The sequence below is a fragment of the Taudactylus pleione genome, unplaced genomic scaffold, assembly GCF_031769625.1.
Source record: "Taudactylus pleione unplaced genomic scaffold, aTauple2 ptg000677l, whole genome shotgun sequence".
NCBI classification, from domain to species: Eukaryota; Metazoa; Chordata; class Amphibia; order Anura; family Myobatrachidae; genus Taudactylus; species Taudactylus pleione.
The window spans coordinates 1,768,343-1,793,171 of NW_028285079.1; the positions used below are offsets into that span (position 1 = coordinate 1,768,343).

General features: G+C 46.6%; 1 protein-coding gene across 1 annotated transcript in view; it reads right to left on the minus strand.

Annotated features, from left to right (window-relative positions):
* Positions 1-24,829, minus strand: part of POLQ (DNA polymerase theta) — a 225,038-nt gene that overhangs the window by 176,415 nt on the left and 23,794 nt on the right. The window contains exons 9-16 of the mRNA XM_088455888.1: positions 23,290-23,436; positions 22,949-23,161; positions 21,117-21,259; positions 19,259-19,454; positions 18,561-18,703; positions 18,274-18,467; positions 8,931-9,055; positions 7,506-7,749 (exon numbers count right to left, since the gene is read on the minus strand). Coding sequence (XP_088312014.1) covers positions 7,506-7,749; positions 8,931-9,055; positions 18,274-18,467; positions 18,561-18,703; positions 19,259-19,454; positions 21,117-21,259; positions 22,949-23,161; positions 23,290-23,436 — 1,405 coding nt within the window. The remainder of the gene's footprint in view (positions 1-7,505; positions 7,750-8,930; positions 9,056-18,273; positions 18,468-18,560; positions 18,704-19,258; positions 19,455-21,116; positions 21,260-22,948; positions 23,162-23,289; positions 23,437-24,829) is intronic.

Sequence of the window (24,829 nt, forward strand, 5' to 3'; positions counted from 1 at the left end):
GTTCCATTGACTGTCCCCGGAGGTAACGAAGAACCACTACTTACTCCCAAGGAGTCCCTAGGGAGGACAAATGGAGGCATAATCAAGAAAACACTCCAAAGGATGAACTGGATACCAGAGTGAAGCAATTCCATATCTTAACCATACTGACAGTGTAGAGATCCGCACTGTCAGGAAGACCAGGCCAAGTGTGAAACCCAAGCCAGCCGGAAGGAATGCCAGAATATCTGGAAATCCTGGACACCGGAGGATTGTATCGACAGGTACAATACCATAAGATTTATGGCTGCCACAGTTTGTGGTAGGTCCCAGCAAAAGCTGATCCATGTGCTCTAATCATTCCAACGATGACAAAGCCAGGGAAGCCGTAAGACCACTGTAAGGACACAGTCAAAGACAAACGACCCAGGTCCAAGGCAAAACCAAGGACCCTGAGACAACAGGTCCGGGCAGTGAAGCATCAGGGATGGAGTATCGATGTAGAGACTCCGAAGATCCAAGTACCCCTGACATCTGGGACAATCAGGAGCCACCAGCAGGAAAGCATCTCCGTCTCGATTGAAAACACTTCCAAAGACCTCGAGGAAGAAGGGAGACCGGAGAACACAGGTACACAAAGTGGAAGGACCACTTCACCGACAAAGAGTCGCTGAAGTTTGCTTCAGAATCCCCAGAGCTGAACTGTAACACCATAGTGTGATAAAGTCAGAAGGCCATGAGGGTCACCTCAGGGGGGCCCCCCCTGCTCACCAGGAGATGAAACCTCTCTTGGGGAAGAGACTAGTCCCCGGGATGCACGTCGTGACGGCTGAGGACTCCCGCTTCCCAATGGAGAGCTCCTGAAATGAACGCTGCCGAGATGGTCGGGAGGAGACCCTCGGACTATGTCCGAATATGTGACATACCTGTCATTGCCACCCAACGAACAGTGTTGCTAAAAAGGAAGCCACTGTCCTGACCCTGTCGGACTGAACCTTTTCAGGTTCACCGGAAAACAAGAGTTATGCCAGAGTAAGTTAATTGACAGGGTGGAATCGACAGACGTCCAACTGCACTGAAAAGGATTCGATCCAGACACTGTCCCTAGCAAAGAAAACCCTGGACGAGATGGCCATAGCCACCCGGACAGGGACCGACTTGCCTCCGGAGAGAGCATCATCGTTTGAACAGTTATCCGACAGAAAAAACTCATTCCATCTGGAGATGAGCCAATTATGGAAAGGCCTGGAATGGAACTGAGCCCATTCCACCATGCATCCCAGAGTGTAAAGACATCTGTCGACTGCGCAGACAACCATGTACTCCTAATGGAAGAGAGGAGATTCCGTCTTACGCCAGAAGAATTCTCAGATTCTGAGAATCCAGCAGGGATCCTAGATGAAGAATACCCAGAGAGGGATGCAGGGAGGACTTTTTCCCCGTTGATTAAACGTCTGCACCCTGAAGAAGCCACAGTCATCCTGACCTGGCCGTAAAGTACCCCGGTGATCCCGCTAAGAGCAGGAGGCCGTCCAGGTACAGGAGCATTGGGATATACTGAACAGAAGAACTGTCAGAAAATCCAAAACGCTGGTAAACCCCTGTGGGGCTGAGGACAGTCCCAACAGGCAGAGCCCGAAAAATTGTAAGTGTTGCTGTGATACAGCAAACCTCAGCCCATGCTGAGGAAAGGTCTCTGTAAGTACCCGTAGGCACGCGTCCTGTATATCCAGTGATACCCTAAAGTCCCCAGGTTCCAAACATCGTATGATGGAGCATAGGGATTTCCTCCTGAGCCCAGGTAGCTTTAGGAACTGGTTCAGGGAATTGAGACAGAGAATAGGCCAAAGAGGACCATTCAGCCACCGCACCAGAAAGAAAACAGAACAACCAGTCCCTCACTGAGATAGTGGGGATGGCCTAATGAGCTCCGCTTACCGCAACAACTGCATAGCTTTCTGGATCTGTAAGGCCCTTGTAAAGAGGGCGTACCCTCCTACCCACGTAGCCGCGGCAACTTGACACCAATACCGGGCGAACTGAGAAAATCGGTATCTCCCAGTTGTAGGCCTGTCCCGTCAGGCTGAAGAGATATCCGTAGGTTCAGAAGCAGGATCGGCTGGCAGTCCAGGCCTGCTCGGTACTGGATATGTCGGCCCTTGTAGATGCCGACAGTCTACGAAGAAACAGACCTTTAGGCTGACCCAGAGGACAAAAAGACTTAACAGACTTAGTCTGAGGCCTTGTAGTGGGCATAGCTGAAAGCGGTAAACTTGTCGTTAGTAATACTGCCAATGTTACTACAATCTTGTCAAGGTCAGGACCAAACAATATCAACCCTAAAGATGGTATCTGCACCTCTGCATTCCCAGAGCGCAGCCATAGGGTATTACGGAGGATACAGTCGCAGCCGGAACTCTGAAAGTTAGGAGACTGGTATCCAATATAGGCATTTCCACCTATGACAACTGCATATATTACGTGAGCGACCAAATACATTTGAACCCCCGACGTGTTGGAGGGGAAAAAACGTTACAAATGCATCAACCCAATATGCAATAGTATTAACCAACCATGCTATAGCCATGGTAGGATGGGTAACAACTCCTGAAAGCAAGTATACTGATTTCAGGCAGAGTTACCACCTACGGATCCGAAGAATCCGACCACGCAGGAATGGGAGGCGTAGTAAAGTCTGTAATCAGACGAGTAACACGCCCATCCCCCCCAGGAGGGGCTCGTGATGACCCTCAGGGAATTTGGGACAGGAGGCCAAACACTGTTGTAACACCTCCTATCTGGCAACAGCCAGAGTCCCGCTATGCGATCCACCCGCTAGTCAGCAACAGGTAACCCGAAGGCACGCAATACTGAGGGTGTATGATACAGGTGCAGGTCAACATTCACTCTAACCAGAATGGACCTGCTACCAGCCCTAAAGCAGGGATAATAATACCTGAAATAGGCTTCCCCCCGTGTAAGAGGGAAAGAGCCCCGAACAGTACCCAGTTCACGGCAGAGCCAACTGGGAAGTAACCACAGGGCGTCAACCACGCCAATTAGCGTTTCGTAGAAAACGACATCCACCCAGGGTGGCTGTTGTGGTAATCCCTGCAAGGGGAATGACAGACTATTGTGGCACCAGGGGGAATTCATATACTGCGAAAAACCCCTGCAGGGAGCGGTAGTCTGTGTCACAGGGGAAGAGTGCAAGAAGCTGCGAGATACCCTGAGATGAAAAGGGCAGTATGGTGAAGTAACCCCAAGTGAGGTACAACAATGGGGCCCGCCCGGCGATCCGCAATTGAGAGGATCCCGAGAAAACAAACCGCCCAAGGGGGTCGTGAAAGAGGCCGGCACCAGATGACGCCACATACAGAACCCTTTATGAGTCAAATCCTCCGCACTAACACCTGCAGCACATGACTTGCAGGATAGTAAAAATGGGTGCAGTATAACGCTCTATCTCCTGGTCAGACATATCTGACTAATCTTGGCGGAAATATTAAGCAGCACCATACTGGTCCTGACTGATGCCAAAAATTAGCTGCAGGGACCCATTTTCAGCGTATGCAACACACAGTTCCATCTAAAATATGGCAACGTGCAGCACGCAACAGTATGTGACAAACCACACAAATATTAACAAGTATATAAATGTGAGGTCTCAGAACCACCCTAAGTACAGCTGTATTAGGGCAGATAAAGAAAAGTGATAGATATACACTGACAGGTGAGAGAATAAAGTACAGTCAGCACTAGCATAAGTCACATACAATGCAGATATATACATATATACATAAACATGTCATATAATATACTGCACTATGTCACTGCCCAGATTCAGTGTCTGGGAAGGCTACAGCACTGTGTACACTGACCTGATGGTGAGGTACGCAGGGGGACTGGACTCACTGCCATCCTGAGAGATTTCTGCTGCACCACAGAGATAAAATGGCCGCTGGAGACCTCAGAGGAAGCGTGGCCCGCGGAGGAAGCAGCTCAGCGACGCCAGACTATGGATTCTGAAAGGCGCGCTGAGCTGAGGGGAGGAGCCGCTGTAACAGGGAAGGCTGCCTCCCCTGGCCGGCTATTAACCCCCGGGACGCCGGCTCCCTGCACCGATCGTTAAGTCCCTGGTGGTCTAGTGGACACACGGGGTATGGGGGGCCCGCCGCCACTGCCGGCGCCTCCGGTCTGTCCCCTGAGACCGGAGGCACAGGACTGCATTTGAAATGCGCGGATCACCGCAAGCGGTGACCCGCGCCTTACCTGCTCCCCGTGGATCCGGCAGCAGTCCTGGGCGCCCGCAGAGTCCGGCTAGTACAGACTCTGGGGTCCCGCTGAGATCCCCAGATCTGTACTGGCGTCTCAGCGCCAGCGGGGTGACGGAGCGGCAGCTTAGACGTCCTATGGACAGTCCGACGCTGCCGCTCTGAAGAGCCCAAAGTCCATGGAAAAAACTTTGTCCCTAAAAAAATAAAATAAGCTTAGGGGCTGCTAATCAGCTCCCCCTGCGCTAACGGTGACCCGACTCCGGCCGGGCACCAACTTAAACTGAGGTGCCTCTGGCTTGGGGGTGGGGTTATAGGGAGAGTGGACCCAGTGCATCCTGGGAGCTAAAAGCTTTAACTGCGTGGTGCCCGGATTTGGTTCCCAACCTATACCCCAAGGTCAACCCTGTGGACCCCCTATGGACCCTGAAGTAGAAACACCGCAGAAGCCACCTTAGTTTTTTTGAAACTAGGAAACTTCGACTTAGGAACCGGTGCCTCATCCTCTATAAGAAGAATAGCTCGCACCGCCCTAACTAGTGCTCGCACATTAATGGACGACTTGGTATCCATTTCCTGGACCGAGGCGTCCGAATCAGTGTCATCAGAGACCTCCCCATCATCTGAGGAACCCTCTGAGTCCGATACCTGAGCCGCCCGCGCCATGAGTGGGCGTTTTGAAATCCTAGAAGGCATGTCAGTCTGCAACATTGACTGAAAAGCCGAGGAAGCGGCCGCCAAATTTTGCACGGAGTTGGAGAGCACATCCTCCCAGGGTGGAGGAGTCGCCATAGGGGCCTGAAAAGGTACCACAGGCTGCTGCGGCACAGGGGAAGCCTGTATATACATAGGCAACCCCGCATAGGGACCCACTGACTGAGACCCAGGAGGACTCCGCAATAACTGCGGGAGACCCGGGGAATGAGGGATGTTCGGCTGGGGTAACGCCCTAGTAGGGAGAGCAGTCGGGACCGACAGACGGTCCGCAATAGACACCAGCACTTGAGAAAACATCGCCCACGGTGGTTCCTGCGTCAGAGAAGGTCTGGATGGGCCAGGAGCCACCTGGCATCAACTACACAGGCCATCCTGTGACAAATCCTCCCTATCCACTCCTGCAGAACAGCGTCCGCAGGAGGCCAACACCTGAGCCACAGAGCGCTCAACCTCCTCGTCTGACATGACAGAATATATTATATTGTCAAAAAAATATATCTGGCAACAGGGCAGAAGAAAACGCACTCACCGGTGTGCTGAACAACAGCCTACAATATGGTACTGTGTAGCACACAACTGTATGTGACGGACCTCACAAATACGTGATCTATATAAGTGAGGTCAGTAGAAACGCCCCTCCCCCACACACCTGTAGGGCTTGTAGGAGAAGGAAAGGGACAGGTATAAGCTGACAGTAAGCGGAAAATAAGCACAGACAGGCAGCACTAGCAAAAGTCACATAAGATATACTCACTGCACCTTTCCACTACAATCAACCTGCCCAGATTCAGTGTCTGGGAGGGCTATAGCGCTGTGTACACTGTCCTTAAATCGGGGGAGAGGTACACAGGGGGACCGGTCCGCGTGCTCCCTGAGATCTGCGCTGCCACAGAGAAAATGGCCCCCAGAGACCTCAGAGGAGGAGTGGCCGTAGAGTCTGCAGCTCAGCGACGCCAGACTGCATGTTGAAAGGCGCGCTAAGCTGAGGGGAGGAGCCGCTGACAGGGAAGGCTTCCTCCCCTGGCTGGCCATAACCCCAGGGATGCTGGCTTCCCGCATGCCTGTTAACCCTGGTGGTCTAGTGGTCCCGCGGGTTATGGGGGGCCCGCCGCCACTGCCAGCAGCCTTCGGTCTGTCCCCAGGACCGGAGGCTAAAGGACTGCATTTTAAGGCATTCCGCGCGCCGCCGCTAGCCAGCGACGCGCGGCTTACCTGAATCCCCGGCGACTCCGGCAGCAGTCCTGGGAGGTAGACAGAGTCCGGCTAGCACGGACTCTGTCCTCCCGCCGCGATCCCCAGATGAGTACTGGCGTTGCGGCGCCAGTCGGGGATCAGAGCGGCAGCGTGGGCGTCTGAATAGACAGCCCTTCGCTGCCGTCTGTAGTAAAAAGAAAGATTAAATAAACAAAATCTATGTTAAACTAAAAAAGCTTCTGGGGGCTGCTCCTGCAGCCCCCCTGCGCGGTGACCGACTCCGGCCGGGCACCAACTTACACTGAGGTGCCTGTGGCTCGGGGGCGGGGTATAGAGGAGGACCCAAGTGCATCCTGGGAGCTAAAAGCTTAACTGTGTGGTGCCCATGGATCCTGATCCAGCTATATCCCCAAGGTCAACCCTGTGGACCCCCTATGGACCCTGAAGTAGAAACTGGAGTTATACTGTTACTTGATCAATGAACAAATTTTATTCCAAGTACTATCAACATCAATAGCAACTTCTAACGGGATGTAGAGAGAGAATATAGCCTATGGCAAGTGAGACTAGGGGCTAGAACACAGGGATACATCTATAACACCAGCTCCGGCAGGCGTGATTACCGTATCATTTCTACACATAATACTGAGGTGTCACAGTCTGGTCTGTATCAGTAATTGCCATTTCTACTAATATGTCACAGATTGTGCAGCACTTTTTTTTCTTTTTTTTATCTAAATGATCCTCAGGATCTGTAGTCCCAGCCCCCACAGATACAAAGATGGTACCAAGAGTACATATGAATAACAGCAGGAGGACGTTATATTCTATACGGCGTGTAGTGCTATTATATGTATCAGGGAGGCTATTCTATACCTCTCCCTTATCATTACTGAAGGAGGAAATTCCACTATTCCTCTCCTAGTGTGTGTCTGGTCTTCCTGTGGGATATATTACATTTGCGGAGGGCAGGGGTATCTCTCCTGGTGTGTCTGGGGCTCCTGTGGGATATATTACATGTACGGAGGGCAGGGGTATCTCTCCTAGTGTGTCTGGGCCTCCTGTGGGATATATTACATGTGCGGAGGGCAGGGGTATCTCTCTTGGTGTGTCTGGGCCTCCTGTGGGATATGATATTGGAAGTAGGTTTTGAATGTAATAACTTCCGCCCCTTATGTCAATATTCTGCAAGTTATAAATACAATGAGCTACTTGTATGTATTCCTTTTATGACCACGTAATGAACAGAGAGCAAGGTTGATGCTGGGCCCTGGCAATGAGTAATGTATGATGTAGTGACGTACAGGAATAGCTGCCTGCCCAGCAGACAAGGTCTCTCACCTTTTAAAGGGCACCGCGTTCTTCAGGGCCGTCTCAACATCGATGACATTTCCTCTTGCCAGCTCGCTGACAGTAATGAATCCGGCATTGTAAAGGGCTCTAGCCCTCTGTGCGTTCAGCAAATCCAAGCGCACCAGATCGCAGAGCTCCCGCTGTACCCCGAAGGTCAGACGACTCTGGAACTGTGAGAGCAGAAGCTCCATGTTGTGCCAGCCCAGGCGATTACTGAATACGGTCACCATACCTGTAACACATGTAATACGGGTCACACGGTTACTGAGATCCAGCGACACACAGACAAGTCATGGGATCCGGATCCAGATCCAGCTACACACAGACAGGTCATGGGCTCGGGATCCAGATCCAGCTACACACAGACAAGTCATGGGCTCGGGATCCAGATCCAGCTACACACAGACAGGTCATGGGCTCGGGATCCAGATCCAGCTACACACAGACAAGTCATGGGCTGGGGATCCAGATCCAGCTACACACAGACAGGTCATGGGCTGGGGATCCAGATCTAGCTACACACAGGCAAGTCATGGGCTCGGGATCCAGATCCAGCTACACACAGACAGGCCATGGGCTCGGGATCCAGATCCAGCTACACACAGACAGGTCATGGGCTCGGGATCCAGATCCAAATACACACAGGCAGGTCATGGGCTCGGGATCCAGATCCAGCTACACACAGACAGGACATGGGCTCAGGATCCAGATACACACAGACAGGTCATGGGCTCGGGATCCAGATCCAGCTACACACAGACAAGTCATGGGCTCGGGATCCAGATCCAGCTACACACAGACAGGTCATGGGCTCGGGATCCAGATCCAGCTACACACAGACAGGTCATGGACTCGGGATCCAGATCCAACTACACACAGACAGGTCATGGGCTGGGGATCCAGATCCAGCTACACACAGACAGGTCATGGGCTGGGGATCTAGATCTAGCTACACACAGACAAGTCATGGGCTCGGGATCCAGATCCAGCTACACACAGACAGGACATGGGCTCAGGATCCATATCCAGATACACACAGACAGGTCATGGGCTCGGGATCCAGATCCAAATACACACAGACAGGTCATGGGCTCAGGATCCAGATCCAGCTACACACAGACAAGTCATGGGCTCGGGACACAGACCCAGCTACACACAGACAGGTCATGGGCTCGGGATCCAGATCCAGCTACACACAGACAAGTCATGGGCTCGGGACACAGACCCAGCTACACACAGACAGGTCATGGGCTCGGGATCCAGATCCAGCTACACACAGACAAGTCATGGGCTCGGGACACAGACCCAGCTACACAGAAAGCCTGCTGTTTGCTCTCAGTGTTTTACAGTACAGGGTCTCATCTGCCTCTGGGCACTCACCTGACAGGGACCCACCCGCCTCTGGTCACTCACCTGCATAGGTAGCTGCGGATTGCTGCAGGGACTGGAGCTGCCCACGGCTGCAGCCATATTTCTTGGTCAGTTCTGATAAAGGGATTTCACTGATTAAGTCCAGCAGCACAAGACTAGTGTAGAACCTATGGAAGCAACAAAATTTATGTCTCAGAGCCTGAGGAACTTGCTGCAACATTTTAATGGGTAAGTCAACTCAGATATGATTGTCCCTTTAAATTAATGATGGCTGCAATAATGACAATAACTACAGAACCTGAAATGGTCTGATGAGGTCTAAAGCTGGGTACACACTAGATAATATATCGTCCACATCGGGCAGTGTGTACTCGCTCTGGCGCTGACAAAGGAGCTCATTTAGAGCCGCTCGCTAGATGCAATCACTCGCATCCAGCGTATGCAAATTCGTCAAAGTGACGCCACGGCAGGCGCTCGCTCAGGCATTAGCACGCCAACTTTGGCTGTGCGAGCGATCGCTCTGTGTATGCTGACACCCATAAGCGTATGTTGAGACGCCCACTAGCGCACGTCATATCCAGGAAGTGTATTAAAACACTGGTACACCGAGGACCATAGGTAGAGATCGCAGCACTTGTGGTTGCCTAAACCTACCGCAAGCACTGCGAGGACTTCAGTGTAAAAAACAGGCATGTGACGTGTAATTTGACGCTGCGTGTTAATTATGCACGCCTTTGAAACGGCATTGAAACACTCAGGCACGCCTGCGTTCGCACCTCCACTCCCCCGTTATTAGTGTCCTGCCCCTGTTACCACCCACAAATGGCCTCTCCTGTCACTCATTTCACTGGGCTGTCTTTGCAGGGCGAGCGAGTGGATTGCGATCGCGCAGAGTAGTCAACGCATGCGCAGAACGAAGCTTGCGCATGCGCGTTCGCATTCCATCGGGCCGCTTGTGAGCGCACATCGCTTGCGAGCGGCTCTGAATCAGGTTCAAAGTGCACGCCCACACGGCATTGCCCGTTGGACCGAATGCAGCATGGCCCCCGCTGCCGGCATCTGCATGTGTGTACGCACTTGCTGATGCCAGGTTCCATCGCCAACGAGGTCAGTACACGCTAGACATTAGGAATGGGTTCTCCATAATGGGTACAAAAGTTGCTGGTGATGGTTAGTCCCAACCAACTTGGCAGCAACATTTATCTCTGAGTTTTCAACATCAGGCAGAAGTCCGACTTCTTGGATCCGGAATTGATCCAGCAAACTGTAATAACTATCAAATGAAATATAAATTAGGGAACATTTCTGAATGGAGTGACCCTTTGAATGATTCCCTCTGTCCCGACTGCTTTGTAGACGTTCAGGTGCTGTTATACGGTTGGACAGAAGTGCGTTTATGGCACTAATGTTGCTTTGCTCTGTGCTAGGCTTTCATCTATGTGTAGATTGGGACGTATTCTGCACTTACAGCACCTTACACGGAATGCAAGCGTTGGCAGTGAGCATGTGATCATACAATCTCGTCTCCTGCAGACCACATCATACACACATCTACGCCCCTCAGGAACCTTATGTTGTATGGGAGCTCGGCCAATGGTGCAAAATACACACAGAAGATCGGCCGCCACTGATTGGCTGAGCGCATACTGACCCCTCCCACTGAGAGTATTACTATTATTAGTGCGGCTGCTGCATTATTTATATGTAATTTGCTATTGGTCAGTGGGAGGAAAGTACATACATTTTATATACACTTTAGAATTATTTAAAAACACTGCAATTAGGGTTAGATTAGGGTAAGGCTGTAATTAGGGTTATATTAGGATTTGGGTATGGTTGTAATTTGGGTTAGATTAGGATTAGGATTAGGCTGTAATTAGGGATAGATTAGGGTAAAGATGTAATTTGGGTTAGATTAGGATTAGGCTGTAATTAGGGTTAGATTAGGGTAAGGGTAAGGCTGTAATTAGGGATAGATTAGGATTAGGCTGTAATTAGGGATAGATTAGGATAAAGCTGTAATTAGGGTTAGATTAGGATTAGGGCAAAACTGTAATTAGGGTTATGGTTAGATTAGGATAAAGCTGTAATTAGGGTTATGGTAAAACTGTAATTAGGGTTATGGTTAGGGTTATGGCTCATCCTAACCCACTATTCTATGCTCCTTCCTCACTATCTAGCCCATCACCCCTGTTTGTCTGACCCTCCCCTCAGAATGTAAGCTCTCGCGAGCAGGGCCCTCTTTCCTCACGTGCTTCTTCTTGCCTTACTTTTACTTTCATTTACAATGGCACCTAACACTTGGTTACTGACACCCTGCTGCTTATTTAGGTGTTATACAGCATTGTGTATAAATCATGTACTTGTCCTGCATTGTCTGTACTGTTACTAACTGTTGTCTTGTGTGCTCATTTGTTTATGTACTGTGTAAGGCGCTGCGGAACCCTTGTGGCGCCATATAAATAAAGGATAATAATAATAATAATTAGGATAAGGCTGTAATTAGGGTTAGATTAGGGTAGGGCTGTAATTAGGGTTAGATTAGGATTAGGATAAGGCTGTAATTAGGGTTAGATTAGGATTAGGATAAGGCTGTAATTAGGGTTAGATTAGGATAAGGCTGTAATTAGGGTTAGATTAGGGTAAGGCTGTAATTAGGGTTAGATTAGGGTAAGGCTGTAATTAGGGTAAGATTAGGATAAAGCTGTAATTAGGGTTAGATTAGGGTAAGGCTGTAATTAGGGTTAGATTAGGATAAGGCTGTAATTAGGGTTAGATTAGGATAAGGCTGTAATTAGGGTTAGATTAGGATAAGGCTGTAATTAGGGTTAGATTAGGATAAGGCTGTAATTAGGGTAAGATTAGGGTAAGGCTGTAATTAGGGTAAGATTAGGATAAAGCTGTAATTAGGGTTAGATTAGGATAAGGCTGTAATTAGGGTAAGATTAGGATAAGGCTGTAATTAGGGTAAGATTAGGATAAGGCTGTAATTAGGGTAAGATTAGGATAAGGCTGTAATTAGGGTTAGATTAGGATAAGGCTGTAATTAGGGTTAGATTAGGATAAGGCTGTAATTAGGGTTAGATTAGGATAAGGCTGTAATTAGGGTTAGATTAGGATAAGGCTGTAATTAGGGTAAGATTAGGATAAGGCTGTAATTAGGGTAAGATTAGGATAAAGCTGTAATTAGGGTTAGATTAGGATAAGGCTGTAATTAGGGTAAGATTAGGATAAGGCTGTAATTAGAGTAAGATTAGGATAAGGCTGTAATTAGGGTAAGATTAGGATAAGGCTGTAATTAGGGTAAGATTAGGATAAGGCTGTAATTAGGGTTAGATTAGGATAAGGCTGTAATTATGGTTAGATTAGGATTAGGATAAGGCTGTAATTAGGGTTAGATTAGGATAAGGCTGTAATTAGGGTAAGATTAGGATAAGGCTGTAATTAGGGTTAGATTAGGGTAAGGCTGTAATTAGGGTAAGATTAGGATAAGGCTGTAATTAGGGTAAGATTAGGATAAAGCTGTAATTAGGGTTAGATTAGGATAAGGCTGTAATTAGGGTTAGATTAGGATAAAGCTGTAATTAGGGTAAGATTAGGATAAGGCTGTAATTAGGGTAAGATTAGGATAAAGCTGTAATTAGGGTTAGATTAGGATAAGGCTGTAATTAGGGTAAGATTAGGATAAAGCTGTAATTAGGGTTAGATTAGGATAAGGCTGTAATTAGGGTAAGATTAGGATAAGGCTGTAATTAGGGTTAGATTAGGGTAAGGCTGTAATTAGGGTAAGATTAGGATAAAGCTGTAATTAGGGTTAGATTAGGATTAGGGTAGGGCTGTAATTAGGGTTAGATTAGGATAAGGCTGTAATTAGGGTAAGATTAGGATAAGGCTGTAATTAGGGTAAGATTAGGATAAAGCTGTAATTAGGGTTAGATTAGGATAAGGCTGTAATTAGGGTAAGATTAGGATAAGGCTGTAATTAGGGTTAGATTAGGGTAAGGCTGTAATTAGGGTAAGATTAGGATAAGGCTGTAATTAGGGTTAGATTAGGGTAAGGCTGTAATTAGGGTAAGATTAGGATAAAGCTGTAATTAGGGTTAGATTAGGATAAGGCTGTAATTAGGGTTAGATTAGGATAAGGCTGTAATTAGGGTTAGATTAGGGTAAGGCTGTAATTAGGGTAAGATTAGGATAAGGCTGTAATTAGGGTAAGATTAGGATAAGGCTGTAATTAGGGTTAGATTAGGATAAGGCTGTAATTATGGTTAGATTAGGATTAGGATAAGGCTGTAATTAGGGTTAGATTAGGATAAGGCTGTAATTAGGGTAAGATTAGGATAAGGCTGTAATTAGGGTTAGATTAGGGTAAGGCTGTAATTAGGGTAAGATTAGGATAAGGCTGTAATTAGGGTAAGATTAGGATAAAGCTGTAATTAGGGTTAGATTAGGATAAGGCTGTAATTAGGGTTAGATTAGGATAAAGCTGTAATTAGGGTAAGATTAGGATAAGGCTGTAATTAGGGTAAGATTAGGATAAAGCTGTAATTAGGGTTAGATTAGGATAAGGCTGTAATTAGGGTAAGATTAGGATAAAGCTGTAATTAGGGTTAGATTAGGATAAGGCTGTAATTAGGGTAAGATTAGGATAAGGCTGTAATTAGGGTTAGATTAGGGTAAGGCTGTAATTAGGGTAAGATTAGGATAAAGCTGTAATTAGGGTTAGATTAGGATTAGGGTAGGGCTGTAATTAGGGTTAGATTAGGATAAGGCTGTAATTAGGGTAAGATTAGGATAAGGCTGTAATTAGGGTAAGATTAGGATAAAGCTGTAATTAGGGTTAGATTAGGATAAGGCTGTAATTAGGGTAAGATTAGGATAAGGCTGTAATTAGGGTTAGATTAGGGTAAGGCTGTAATTAGGGTAAGATTAGGATAAGGCTGTAATTAGGGTTAGATTAGGGTAAGGCTGTAATTAGGGTAAGATTAGGATAAAGCTGTAATTAGGGTTAGATTAGGATAAGGCTGTAATTTGGGTTAGATTAGGATTAGGCTGTAATTAGGGTTAGATTAGGGTAAGGGTAAGGCTGTAATTAGGGATAGATTAGGATTAGGCTGTAATTAGGGATAGATTAGGATAAAGCTGTAATTAGGGTTAGATTAGGATTAGGGCAAAACTGTAATTAGGGTTATGGTTAGATTAGGATAAAGCTGTAATTAGGGTTATGGTAAAACTGTAATTAGGGTTATGGTTAGGGTTATGGCTCATCCTAACCCACTATTCTATGCTCCTTCCTCACTATCTAGCCCATCACCCCTGTTTGTCTGACCCTCCCCTCAGAATGTAAGCTCTCGCGAGCAGGGCCCTCTTTCCTCACGTGCTTCTTCTTGCCTTACTTTTACTTTCATTTACAATGGCACCTAACACTTGGTTACTGACACCCTGCTGCTTATTTAGGTGTTATACAGCATTGTGTATAAATCATGTACTTGTCCTGCATTGTCTGTACTGTTACTAACTGTTGTCTTGTGTGCTCATTTGTTTATGTACTGTGTAAGGCGCTGCGGAACCCTTGTGGCGCCATATAAATAAAGGATAATAATAATAATAATTAGGATAAGGCTGTAATTAGGGTTAGATTAGGGTAGGGCTGTAATTAGGGTTAGATTAGGATTAGGATAAGGCTGTAATTAGGGTTAGATTAGGATTAGGATAAGGCTGTAATTAGGGTTAGATTAGGATAAGGCTGTAATTAGGGTTAGATTAGGGTAAGGCTGTAATTAGGGTTAGATTAGGGTAAGGCTGTAATTAGGGTAAGATTAGGATAAAGCTGTAATTAGGGTTAGATTAGGGTAAGGCTGTAATTAGGGTTAGATTAGGATAAGGCTGTAATTAGGGTTAGATTAGGATAAGGCTGTAATTAGGGTTAGATTAGGATAAGGCTGTAATTAGGGTTAGATTAGGATAAGGCTGTAATTAGGGTAAGATTAGGGTAAGGCTGTAATTAGGGTAAGATTAGGATAAAGCTGTAATTAGGGTTAGATTAGGATAAGGCTGTAATTAGGGTAAGATTAGGATAAGGCTGTAATTAGGGTAAGATTAGGATAAGGCTGTAATTAGGGTAAGATTAGGATAAGGCTGTAATTAGGGTTAGATTAGGATAAGGCTGTAATTAGGGTTAGATTAGGATAAGGCTGTAATTAGGGTTAGATTAGGATAAGGCTGTAATTAGGGTTAGATTAGGATAAGGCTGTAATTAGGGTAAGATTAGGATAAGGCTGTAATTAGGGTAAGATTAGGATAAGGCTGTAATTAGGGTAAGATTAGGATAAGGCTGTAATTAGAGTAAGATTAGGATAAGGCTGTAATTAGGGTAAGATTAGGATAAGGCTGTAATTAGGGTAAGATTAGGATAAGGCTGTAATTAGGGTTAGATTAGGATAAGGCTGTAATTATGGTTAGATTAGGATTAGGATAAGGCTGTAATTAGGGTTAGATTAGGATAAGGCTGTAATTAGGGTAAGATTAGGATAAGGCTGTAATTAGGGTTAGATTAGGGTAAGGCTGTAATTAGGGTAAGATTAGGATAAGGCTGTAATTAGGGTAAGATTAGGATAAAGCTGTAATTAGGGTTAGATTAGGATAAGGCTGTAATTAGGGTTAGATTAGGATAAAGCTGTAATTAGGGTAAGATTAGGATAAGGCTGTAATTAGGGTAAGATTAGGATAAAGCTGTAATTAGGGTTAGATTAGGATAAGGCTGTAATTAGGGTAAGATTAGGATAAAGCTGTAATTAGGGTTAGATTAGGATAAGGCTGTAATTAGGGTAAGATTAGGATAAGGCTGTAATTAGGGTAAGATTAGGATAAAGCTGTAATTAGGGTTAGATTAGGATAAGGCTGTAATTAGGGTAAGATTAGGATAAAGCTGTAATTAGGGTTAGATTAGGATAAGGCTGTAATTAGGGTAAGATTAGGATAAGGCTGTAATTAGGGTTAGATTAGGGTAAGGCTGTAATTAGGGTAAGATTAGGATAAAGCTGTAATTAGGGTTAGATTAGGATTAGGGTAGGGCTGTAATTAGGGTTAGATTAGGATAAGGCTGTAATTAGGGTAAGATTAGGATAAGGCTGTAATTAGGGTAAGATTAGGATAAAGCTGTAATTAGGGTTAGATTAGGATAAGGCTGTAATTAGGGTAAGATTAGGATAAGGCTGTAATTAGGGTTAGATTAGGGTAAGGCTGTAATTAGGGTAAGATTAGGATAAGGCTGTAATTAGGGTTAGATTAGGGTAAGGCTGTAATTAGGGTAAGATTAGGATAAAGCTGTAATTAGGGTTAGATTAGGATAAGGCTGTAATTAGGGTTAGATTAGGATAAGGCTGTAATTAGGGTTAGATTAGGGTAAGGCTGTAATTAGGGTAAGATTAGGATAAGGCTGTAATTAGGGTAAGATTAGGATAAGGCTGTAATTAGGGTTAGATTAGGATTAGGATAAGGCTGTAATTAGGGTTAGATTAGGATAAGGCTGTAATTAGGGTTAGATTAGGATAAGGCTGTAATTAGGGTAAGATTAGGGTAAGGCTGTAATTAGGGTAAGATTAGGATAAAGCTGTAATTAGGGTTAGATTAGGATTAGAATAAGGCTGTAATTAGGGTTAGATTAGGGTAAGGCTGTAATTAGGGTTAGATTAGGATTAGGATAAGGCTGTAATTAGGGTAAGATTAGGATAAAGCTGTAATTAGGGTTAGATTAGGATTAGAATAAGGCTGTAATTAGGGTTAGATTAGGATTAGGGTAAGGCTGTAATTAGGGTTAGATTAGGATTAGGATAAGGCTGTAATTAGGGTAAGATTAGGATAAAGCTGTAATTAGGGTTAGATTAGGATTAGAATAAGGCTGTAATTAGGGTAAGATTAGGATAAGGCTGTAATTAGGGTTATGGTTAGATTAGGATAAAGCTGTAATTAGGGTTAGATTAGGATTAGGGTAAGGCTGTAATTAGGGTTAGATTAGGATTAGAATAAGGTTGTAATTAGGGTTAGATTAGGATAAGGCTGTAATTAGGGTTAGATTAGGATAAGGCTGTAATTAGGGTAAGATTAGGATAAGGCTGTAATTAGGGTTATGGTTAGATTAGGATAAGGCTGTAATTAGGGTTAGATTAGGATTAGGGTAAGGCTGTAATTTGGGTTAGATTAGAATTAGGGTAAGGCTGTAATTAGGGTTATATTAGGATTAGGGTAAGGCTGTAATTAGGGTTAGATTAGGATAAGGCTGTAATTAGGGTTATATTAGGATTAGGGTAAGGCTGTAATTAGGGTTAGATTAGGATAAGGCTGTAATTAGGGTTAGATTAGGATTAGGGTAAGGCTGTAATTAGGGTTATATTAGGATTAGGGTAAGGCTGTAATTAGGGTTAGATTAGGATAAGGCTGTAATTAGGGTTAGATTAGGATTAGGGTAAGGCTGTAATTAGGGTTAGATTAGGATTAGGGTAAGGCTGTAATTAGGGTTAGATTAGGATAAGGCTGTAATTAGGGTTAGATTAGGATAAGGCTGTAATTAGGGTAAGATTAGGATAAGGCTGTAATTAGGGTTATGGTTAGATTAGGGTAAGGCTGTAATTAGGGTTAGATTAGGATAAGGCTGTAATTAGGGTTAGATTAGGGTTAGGATAAGGCTGTAATTAGGGTTATATTAGGATTAGGGTAAGGCTGTAATTAGGGTTAGATTAGGATAAGGCTGTAATTAGGGTTAGATTAGGATTAGGGTAAGGCTGTAATTAGGGTTATATTAGGATTAGGGTAAGGCTGTAATTAGGGTTAGATTAGGATAAGGCTGTAATTAGGGTTAGATTAGGATTAGGGTAAGGCTGTAATTAGGGTTAGATTAGGATTAGGGTAAGGCTATAATTAGGGTAAGGCTGTAATTCAGGTGAGAGTTACATCTATGATAAAATGCCATTGTTGACTTTCTGACTTTCAGCACATGGACAATCTCGATATTCTGGCAATGCTGACATTAGATCAGTGTCGACATACTGAAAGCCAACATAATATTGTACACTCAATTAAGGGAGTGTTTTACTGTGACATTATTCTTAATTGGCTGTAGCCATGTGATCCTGGCGGCGTTATTTGTACCCCGATCTGTAGGGTGTCGCGCTGAGATGGGGGCTCCCCTGACAATAAGATGCCTTACTTCTATTCCCGCACACTGTGGGGGGGGGGGCGCTCTGGTGGGTATTTATAGTGAAATAAAACACTTTTTCTTTGCATCTCTTTGGTGCAGGGTGTGTCTTTTTTTTATCAAATTCTACCATTACGTGATCTTACAACCCAAACGTTACAAAGGTGTATCCAATATATCATGGTCGGTCACCTCTTGTGGATGGCGATCTGCCGCTGCTGTCGGTCATTTTTGGCTGTGATTTTCCCTTTTACCGAGCGTGCCAGAAACCCTTCCTCGATTCCCACCAGCTCCGCCACGCGCTTCATTGAGACCGGAAGTTTTTCCCAGAGGCAAAAGAATTGGTACCAGTCAATAGTCGCCCACTCCTCGTACACAGGGGTGACCTGAATCGGGGCACAGGGACACGGCTGTTCACAGCAGACAAGGGGTAACATCGATCATGAATAATAACCCCAATCATAGCCATTTCCACGTACCAGGTAAAGGATGTGCAGGTCGTTCTCCAGGACAAAGCCCTTCATTGCCCTCTGGAGATCAGCAAAAATCCCCAGAGCCTCGGAGGGAGAGAGGGAGGAGGAGAGGGTGGCCGAGCCCAGCTTTGTTGGACGATAAACCTCAACTATGAAGAGTAGGACAGAAGAGGTCAGCAGGTGCATGGAACTAGGCTAAATTACCACAAGAGGATACATATGCAGTATAACAACAATGTATTCTTTATTTTATGGAATGTCTAATGTGTACAGGTAAATAATCAATGCAACCAGGAGCTGGAAAGGATGGAAAACCAATTAGATGTCGATCAGTGAAAGAGGTTTCTACGATCAGTTAAGGATCCTCATCGGATAGAGGTTAGCAGACAGTAAGAAGTGGCCTTATGTTGAACAAACACAGACAAATGAAAGGTGACCTTGGACTTCTGGTAGGAAGAGGACGACGTACACAACACGGGCCGCAGCAATGACCAAACTGAACCTGTTGTACGAATGTACTGATCTCATCCCAATATCCACCCTATGTGCCAATGGCCAACTTGGGTGGTGATCCCTGCACTCTGCTTTTGAAGGACCAACTTTAGATGGACTTGGCCGCCTGACGTTCACGGTCACCTTTATTAGGTATACAGCGAGCAGATGGCTCTCAGAGAATCTCCCGGAGAACCCCATAAAGTAATTACCTTGACCACCGTCGCGGGTTTCCTGGAGGACCTGTATGAACTCGTTCTTCAGCAGCCACTCCACACAGGCCTCGATGCTGCCAGTGCCCTTCTGCCCAGGATCCTCCTTCTCCGCTCTCATGCTGGCAGCCAGTAAGGTACAAGAAGCGTAGACACGAACATCATCCGGAGTGTCTGCCACCCCACCAACTATGATCTGACACATAAAAGCTCTAATTACCAACTGGTTTATAATGTAAAATCGCCATCACAGATGAGCAGAAAGATAAGATTTAGAGTAACAAATACTAATACAATACTCAGTTCAACACCTTGGTCCCATAATCACTGATAAACACACTGCCTGTGACAGTAACCAATGCAGGCGGAGACAGCATCACTTACCTCCAGTACAGCCCGGATCATGGTGCCTGTGACAGTAACCAATGCAGGCGGAGACAGCATCACTTACCTCCAGTACAGCCCGGATCATGGTGCCTGTGACAGTAACCAATGCAGGAGGAGACAGCATCACTTACCTCCAGCATAGCCCGGATCATGGTGCCTGTGACAGTAACCAATGCAGGCGGAGACAGCATCACTTACCTCCAGTACAGCCCGGATCATGGTGCCTGTGACAGTAACCAATGCAGGAGGAGACAGCATCACTTACCTCCAGTACAGCCCGGATCATGGTGCCTGTGACAGTAACCAATGCAGGCGGAGACAGCATCACTTACCTCCAGTACAGCCCGGATCATGGTGCCTGTGACAGTAACCAATGCAGGAGGAGACAGCATCACTTACCTCCAGTACAGCCCGGATCATGGTGCCTGTGACAGTAACCAATGCAGGAGGAGACAGCATCACTTACCTCCAGTACAGCCCGGATCATGGTGCCTGTGACAGTAACCAATGCAGGCGGAGACAGCATCACTTACCTCCAGTACAGCCCGGATCATGGTGCCTGTGACAGTAACCAATGCAGGAGGAGACAGCATCACTTACCTCCAGTACAGCCCGGATCATGGTGCCTGTGACAGTAACCAATGCAGGCGGAGACAGCATCACTTACCTCCAGTACAGCCCGGATCATGGTGCCTGTGACAGTAACCAATGCAGGCGGAGACAGCATCACTTACCTCCAGTACAGCCCGGATCATGGTGCCTGTGACAGTAACCAATGCAGGAGGAGACAGCATCACTTACCTCCAGCATAGCCCGGATCATGGTGCCTGTGACAGTAACCAATGCAGGCGGAGACAGCATCACTTACCTCCAGTACAGCCCGGATCATGGTGCCTGTGACAGTAACCAATGCAGGCGGAGACAGCATCACTTACCTCCAGTACAGCCCGGATCATGGTGCCTGTGACAGTAACCAATGCAGGAGGAGACAGCATCACTTACCTCCAGTACAGCCCGGATCATGGTGCCTGTGACAGTAACCAATGCAGGAGGAGACAGCATCACTTACCTCCAGTACAGCCCGGATCATGGTGCCTGTGACAGTAACCAATGCAGGAGGAGACAGCATCACTTACCTCCAGTACAGCCCGGATCATGGTGCCTGTGACAGTAACCAATGCAGGAGGAGACAGCATCACTTACCTCCAGTACAGCCCGGATCATGGTGCCTGTGACAGTAACCAATGCAGGAGGAGACAGCATCACTTACCTCCAGTACAGCCCGGATCATGGTGCCTGTGACAGTAACCAATGCAGGAGGAGACAGCATCACTTACCTCCAGTACAGCCCGGATCATGGTGCCTGTGACAGTAACCAATGCAGGAGGAGACAGCATCACTTACCTCCAGTACAGCCCGGATCATGGTGCCTGTGACAGTAACCAATGCAGGAGGAGACAGCATCACTTACCTCCAGTATAGCCCGGATCATGGTGCCTGTGACGCCAGCCCCTTCCTTCCGCAGCAGGCAGCTCTGCACTGGCTTCAGGGACCCCTGCAGTAAGCTGACCCCCTTTGACCTCTCCGACGGCTTGCAGACAAGAATGCTCTCCCCTGCAGGAAGCCGGAACCGGAGATTAATTGTTTCCTTATTGAGAAAGCAGCGTCCTGCTCAAGCAGTGTATTACCCAGAATGTATAATGTGCCAGCAACTTACTCAAGAGGACCCTATGGTCCTATATTTACTTAAGTGAGGGTTTATAGAAGTGGAGATTTTTGTTATCTTCTAGAAGGTGCTAAATAAATGTTAGTTACAATCCGATTGGTTGCTATGGGCAACATCTCCACTTCTAAAAAACTGCACTGTAGTAATTATACCCCTAAATGTGAGAACTTCCAATTATAAGGCCTAAGACCAATAAGCATCTGCTAATTAATGTTATCACAATGTGTTCTATGAGATTACTTTGCAGATTTATCCAAATTAAGTGATTTTTCATATAATATGGATAAATCTGCAAAGTAATCTCGTTAATGTTATATTTCTCCCCCAAATGTTTGGCTTCCCGACTCGAGACGCACAGGGGGTCCTGTCTATCTTGTTATATGCGATCACTGTTGAGCACTGGATGGGGGTGTGCTGAGCTAGCAGATTAGATTGTCATTATATGCATAGTGACAATCTACTCTGCTAGCTCAGCACACCCCCATCCAGTGCTCAGCAGTGACCACATATAACAAAATAGACAGAGGACCTCCCTGTGCGTCTCGAGTTGGGAAGCCAAACATTTGGGGGAGAAATATAACAGACCAATTAATGAGGTATCTATACAAAAGCCGGCAGAGCCAACATAACCAAAGAGTGAGAGACAACATCCTATAGCGAATACCCCCGGTATGTACGGTTGGTCTGTCTGTAGGGGACCATGGAGTCAGTTACATTACAGAGCAGGTGATTTAGACAAGGTAAGTAAGAGAGAATCACAGAGTTTGGTCTGTATGCGGTGCAGGGAGGAGGGTCCTGCTCCCAGCACTGCAGAGGCTCCAGTCACAGAGGGAAGACGGTCAGTCAGTGTCAGCAGCACTGAAATTGGGGAGAAGTCAGGGGGTCTATAACGTGGTAACGCTGTAACATTACTGCAAATCTTACACTGAGAAACGCAGAGATTTAGGGTCTAGCGCTGTTCCTCAGAGAAGCAGGACAGGGTCAGTTCTGCTGAATTGTGTACTAGACATTTGTAGATAATATGTACCAGGAAGTATAAGGAACAAGTGTGTATCCAAGACCTCTGTACCATCCTATAGTACTATCGAGTATAAACAAAGGGGTAATTCTAGGCAGAGTATGCCATGGTGACAGCTCCTGAGAGGTCTCATCCACAGCGCTCCAATAGACACCAGTGTGACAGCTCCTGAGGCCTCATCCCTGTACCCAGAAAGTCACATCACAGCACTCCAATAGACACCTGCGTGACAGCTCCAGAGGTCTCATCCCTGTACCCAGAGTGTCACATCACAGCGCTCTCATACAGTCACCAGAGTGACAGCTCCTGAGGTCTCATCCCTGTACCCAGAGTGTCACATCACAGCGCTCTCATACAGTCACCAGCGTGACAGCTACTGAGGTCTCATCCCTTTCCCCATAGAGTCACATCACAGCGCTCTCATACAGTGAATCCCTGTACCCATAGAGTCACATCACAGCGCTCTAATACAGTCACCACCTGGGAATGGATGAGAAGCCTGAGTGACGCTGTCTTGAATTAATTTTCCCTATGACCAATCACCATGAAGCGCACTCACCCTCCGTATCCACGCCTTTCCGCCCGGCTCTCCCAGCCATCTGCTTATAGGTGAGGATATCCAGGAGCCTGCCATTAAACAGCGGGGTTCTAATGATGACGCGACGCGCTGGGAGGTTGACCCCGGAGGACAAGGTGGAGGTCGCCGTCAGTACACGCACAATACCCTGCCGAAAGGCTCCTTCAATGATGTCACGTTCATCAAACGTCAGCCCTGCGAACACGTGACAGCTATGGTGAACATGTGCTAAACTGGCGCCCTAGTCAGTCAAACACAGAGAACAGTCTCAGGTTTCACTTTACAGAAGAGTATAAACGCAGTAAGTAGAATAAGCGCGATACCGGCATGATGGAAAGCCACACCCCACGGAACCGTGCGCTTCAGGACAGCGTCCAACCCTGCCGGGCAGCGCTTCAGCTGTCCCACCACGTCCTGAATGCCGTCCTTGTCCAGGACTACCGGGGAGACACCGGCTACCGTCCCACCACCTTGAGGAGAAGAAAAAGAATTAGGAGGCAGCGCTAGGAACAACGTAACAGGAACTGACGGAGTGCGACAATCTTACACCCTCTATACACAACATGGGAACAACAGCGCTAGGAATAACGTAACAGGAACTGACGGAGTGAGACAATCTTACACCCTCTATACACAACATGGGAACAACAGCGCTAGGAACAACGTAACAGGAACTGACGGAGTGCGACAATCTTACACCCTCTATACACAACATGGGAACAACAGCGCTGGGAACAACGTAACAGGAACTGACGGAGTGCGACAATCTTACACCCTCTATACACAACATGGGAACAACAGCGCTGGGAACAACGTAACAGGAACTGACGGAGTGCGACAATCTTACACCCTCTATACACAACATGGGAACAACAGCGCTGGGAACAACGTAACAGGAACTGACGGAGTGCGACAATCTTACACCCTCTATACACAACATGGGAACAACAGCGCTAGGAACAACGTAACAGGAACTGACGGAGTGAGACAATCTTACACCCTCTATACACAACATGGGAACAACAGCGCTAGGAACAACGTAACAGGAACAGACAGCGTGAGACAATCTTACACCCTCTATACACAACATGGGAACAGCAGCACTAGGAACAACGTAACAGGAACTGACGGAGTGCGACAATCTTACACTCTCTATATACAACATGGGAACAGCAGCGCTAGGAACAATGTAACAGGAACTGACGGAGTGCGACAATCTTACACCCTCTATACACAACATGGGAACAACAGCGCTAGGAACAACGTAACAGGAACAGACGGAGTGCGACAATCTTACACTCTCTATATACAACATGGGAACAGCAGCGCTAGGAACAATGTAACAGGAACTGACGGAGTGCGACAATCTTACACCCTCTATACACAACATGGGAACAACAGCGCTAGGAACAACGTAACAGGAACTGACGGAGTGCGACAATCTTACACTCTCTATATACAACATGGGAACAGCAGCGCTAGGAACAATGTAACAGGAACTGACGGAGTGCGACAATCTTACACCCTCTATACACAACATGGGAACAACAGCGCTAGGAACAACGTAACAGGAACTGACGGAGTGAGACAATCTTACACCCTCTATACACAACATGGGAACAACAGCGCTAGGAACAACGTAACAGGAACTGACGGAGTGCGACAATCTTACACCCTCTATACACAACATGGGAACAACAGCGCTGGGAACAACGTAACAGGAACTGACGGAGTGCGACAATCTTACACCCTCTATACACAACATGGGAACAACAGCGCTGGGAACAACGTAACAGGAACTGACGGAGTGAGACAATCTTACACCCTCTATACACAACATGGGAACAACAGCGCTAGGAACAA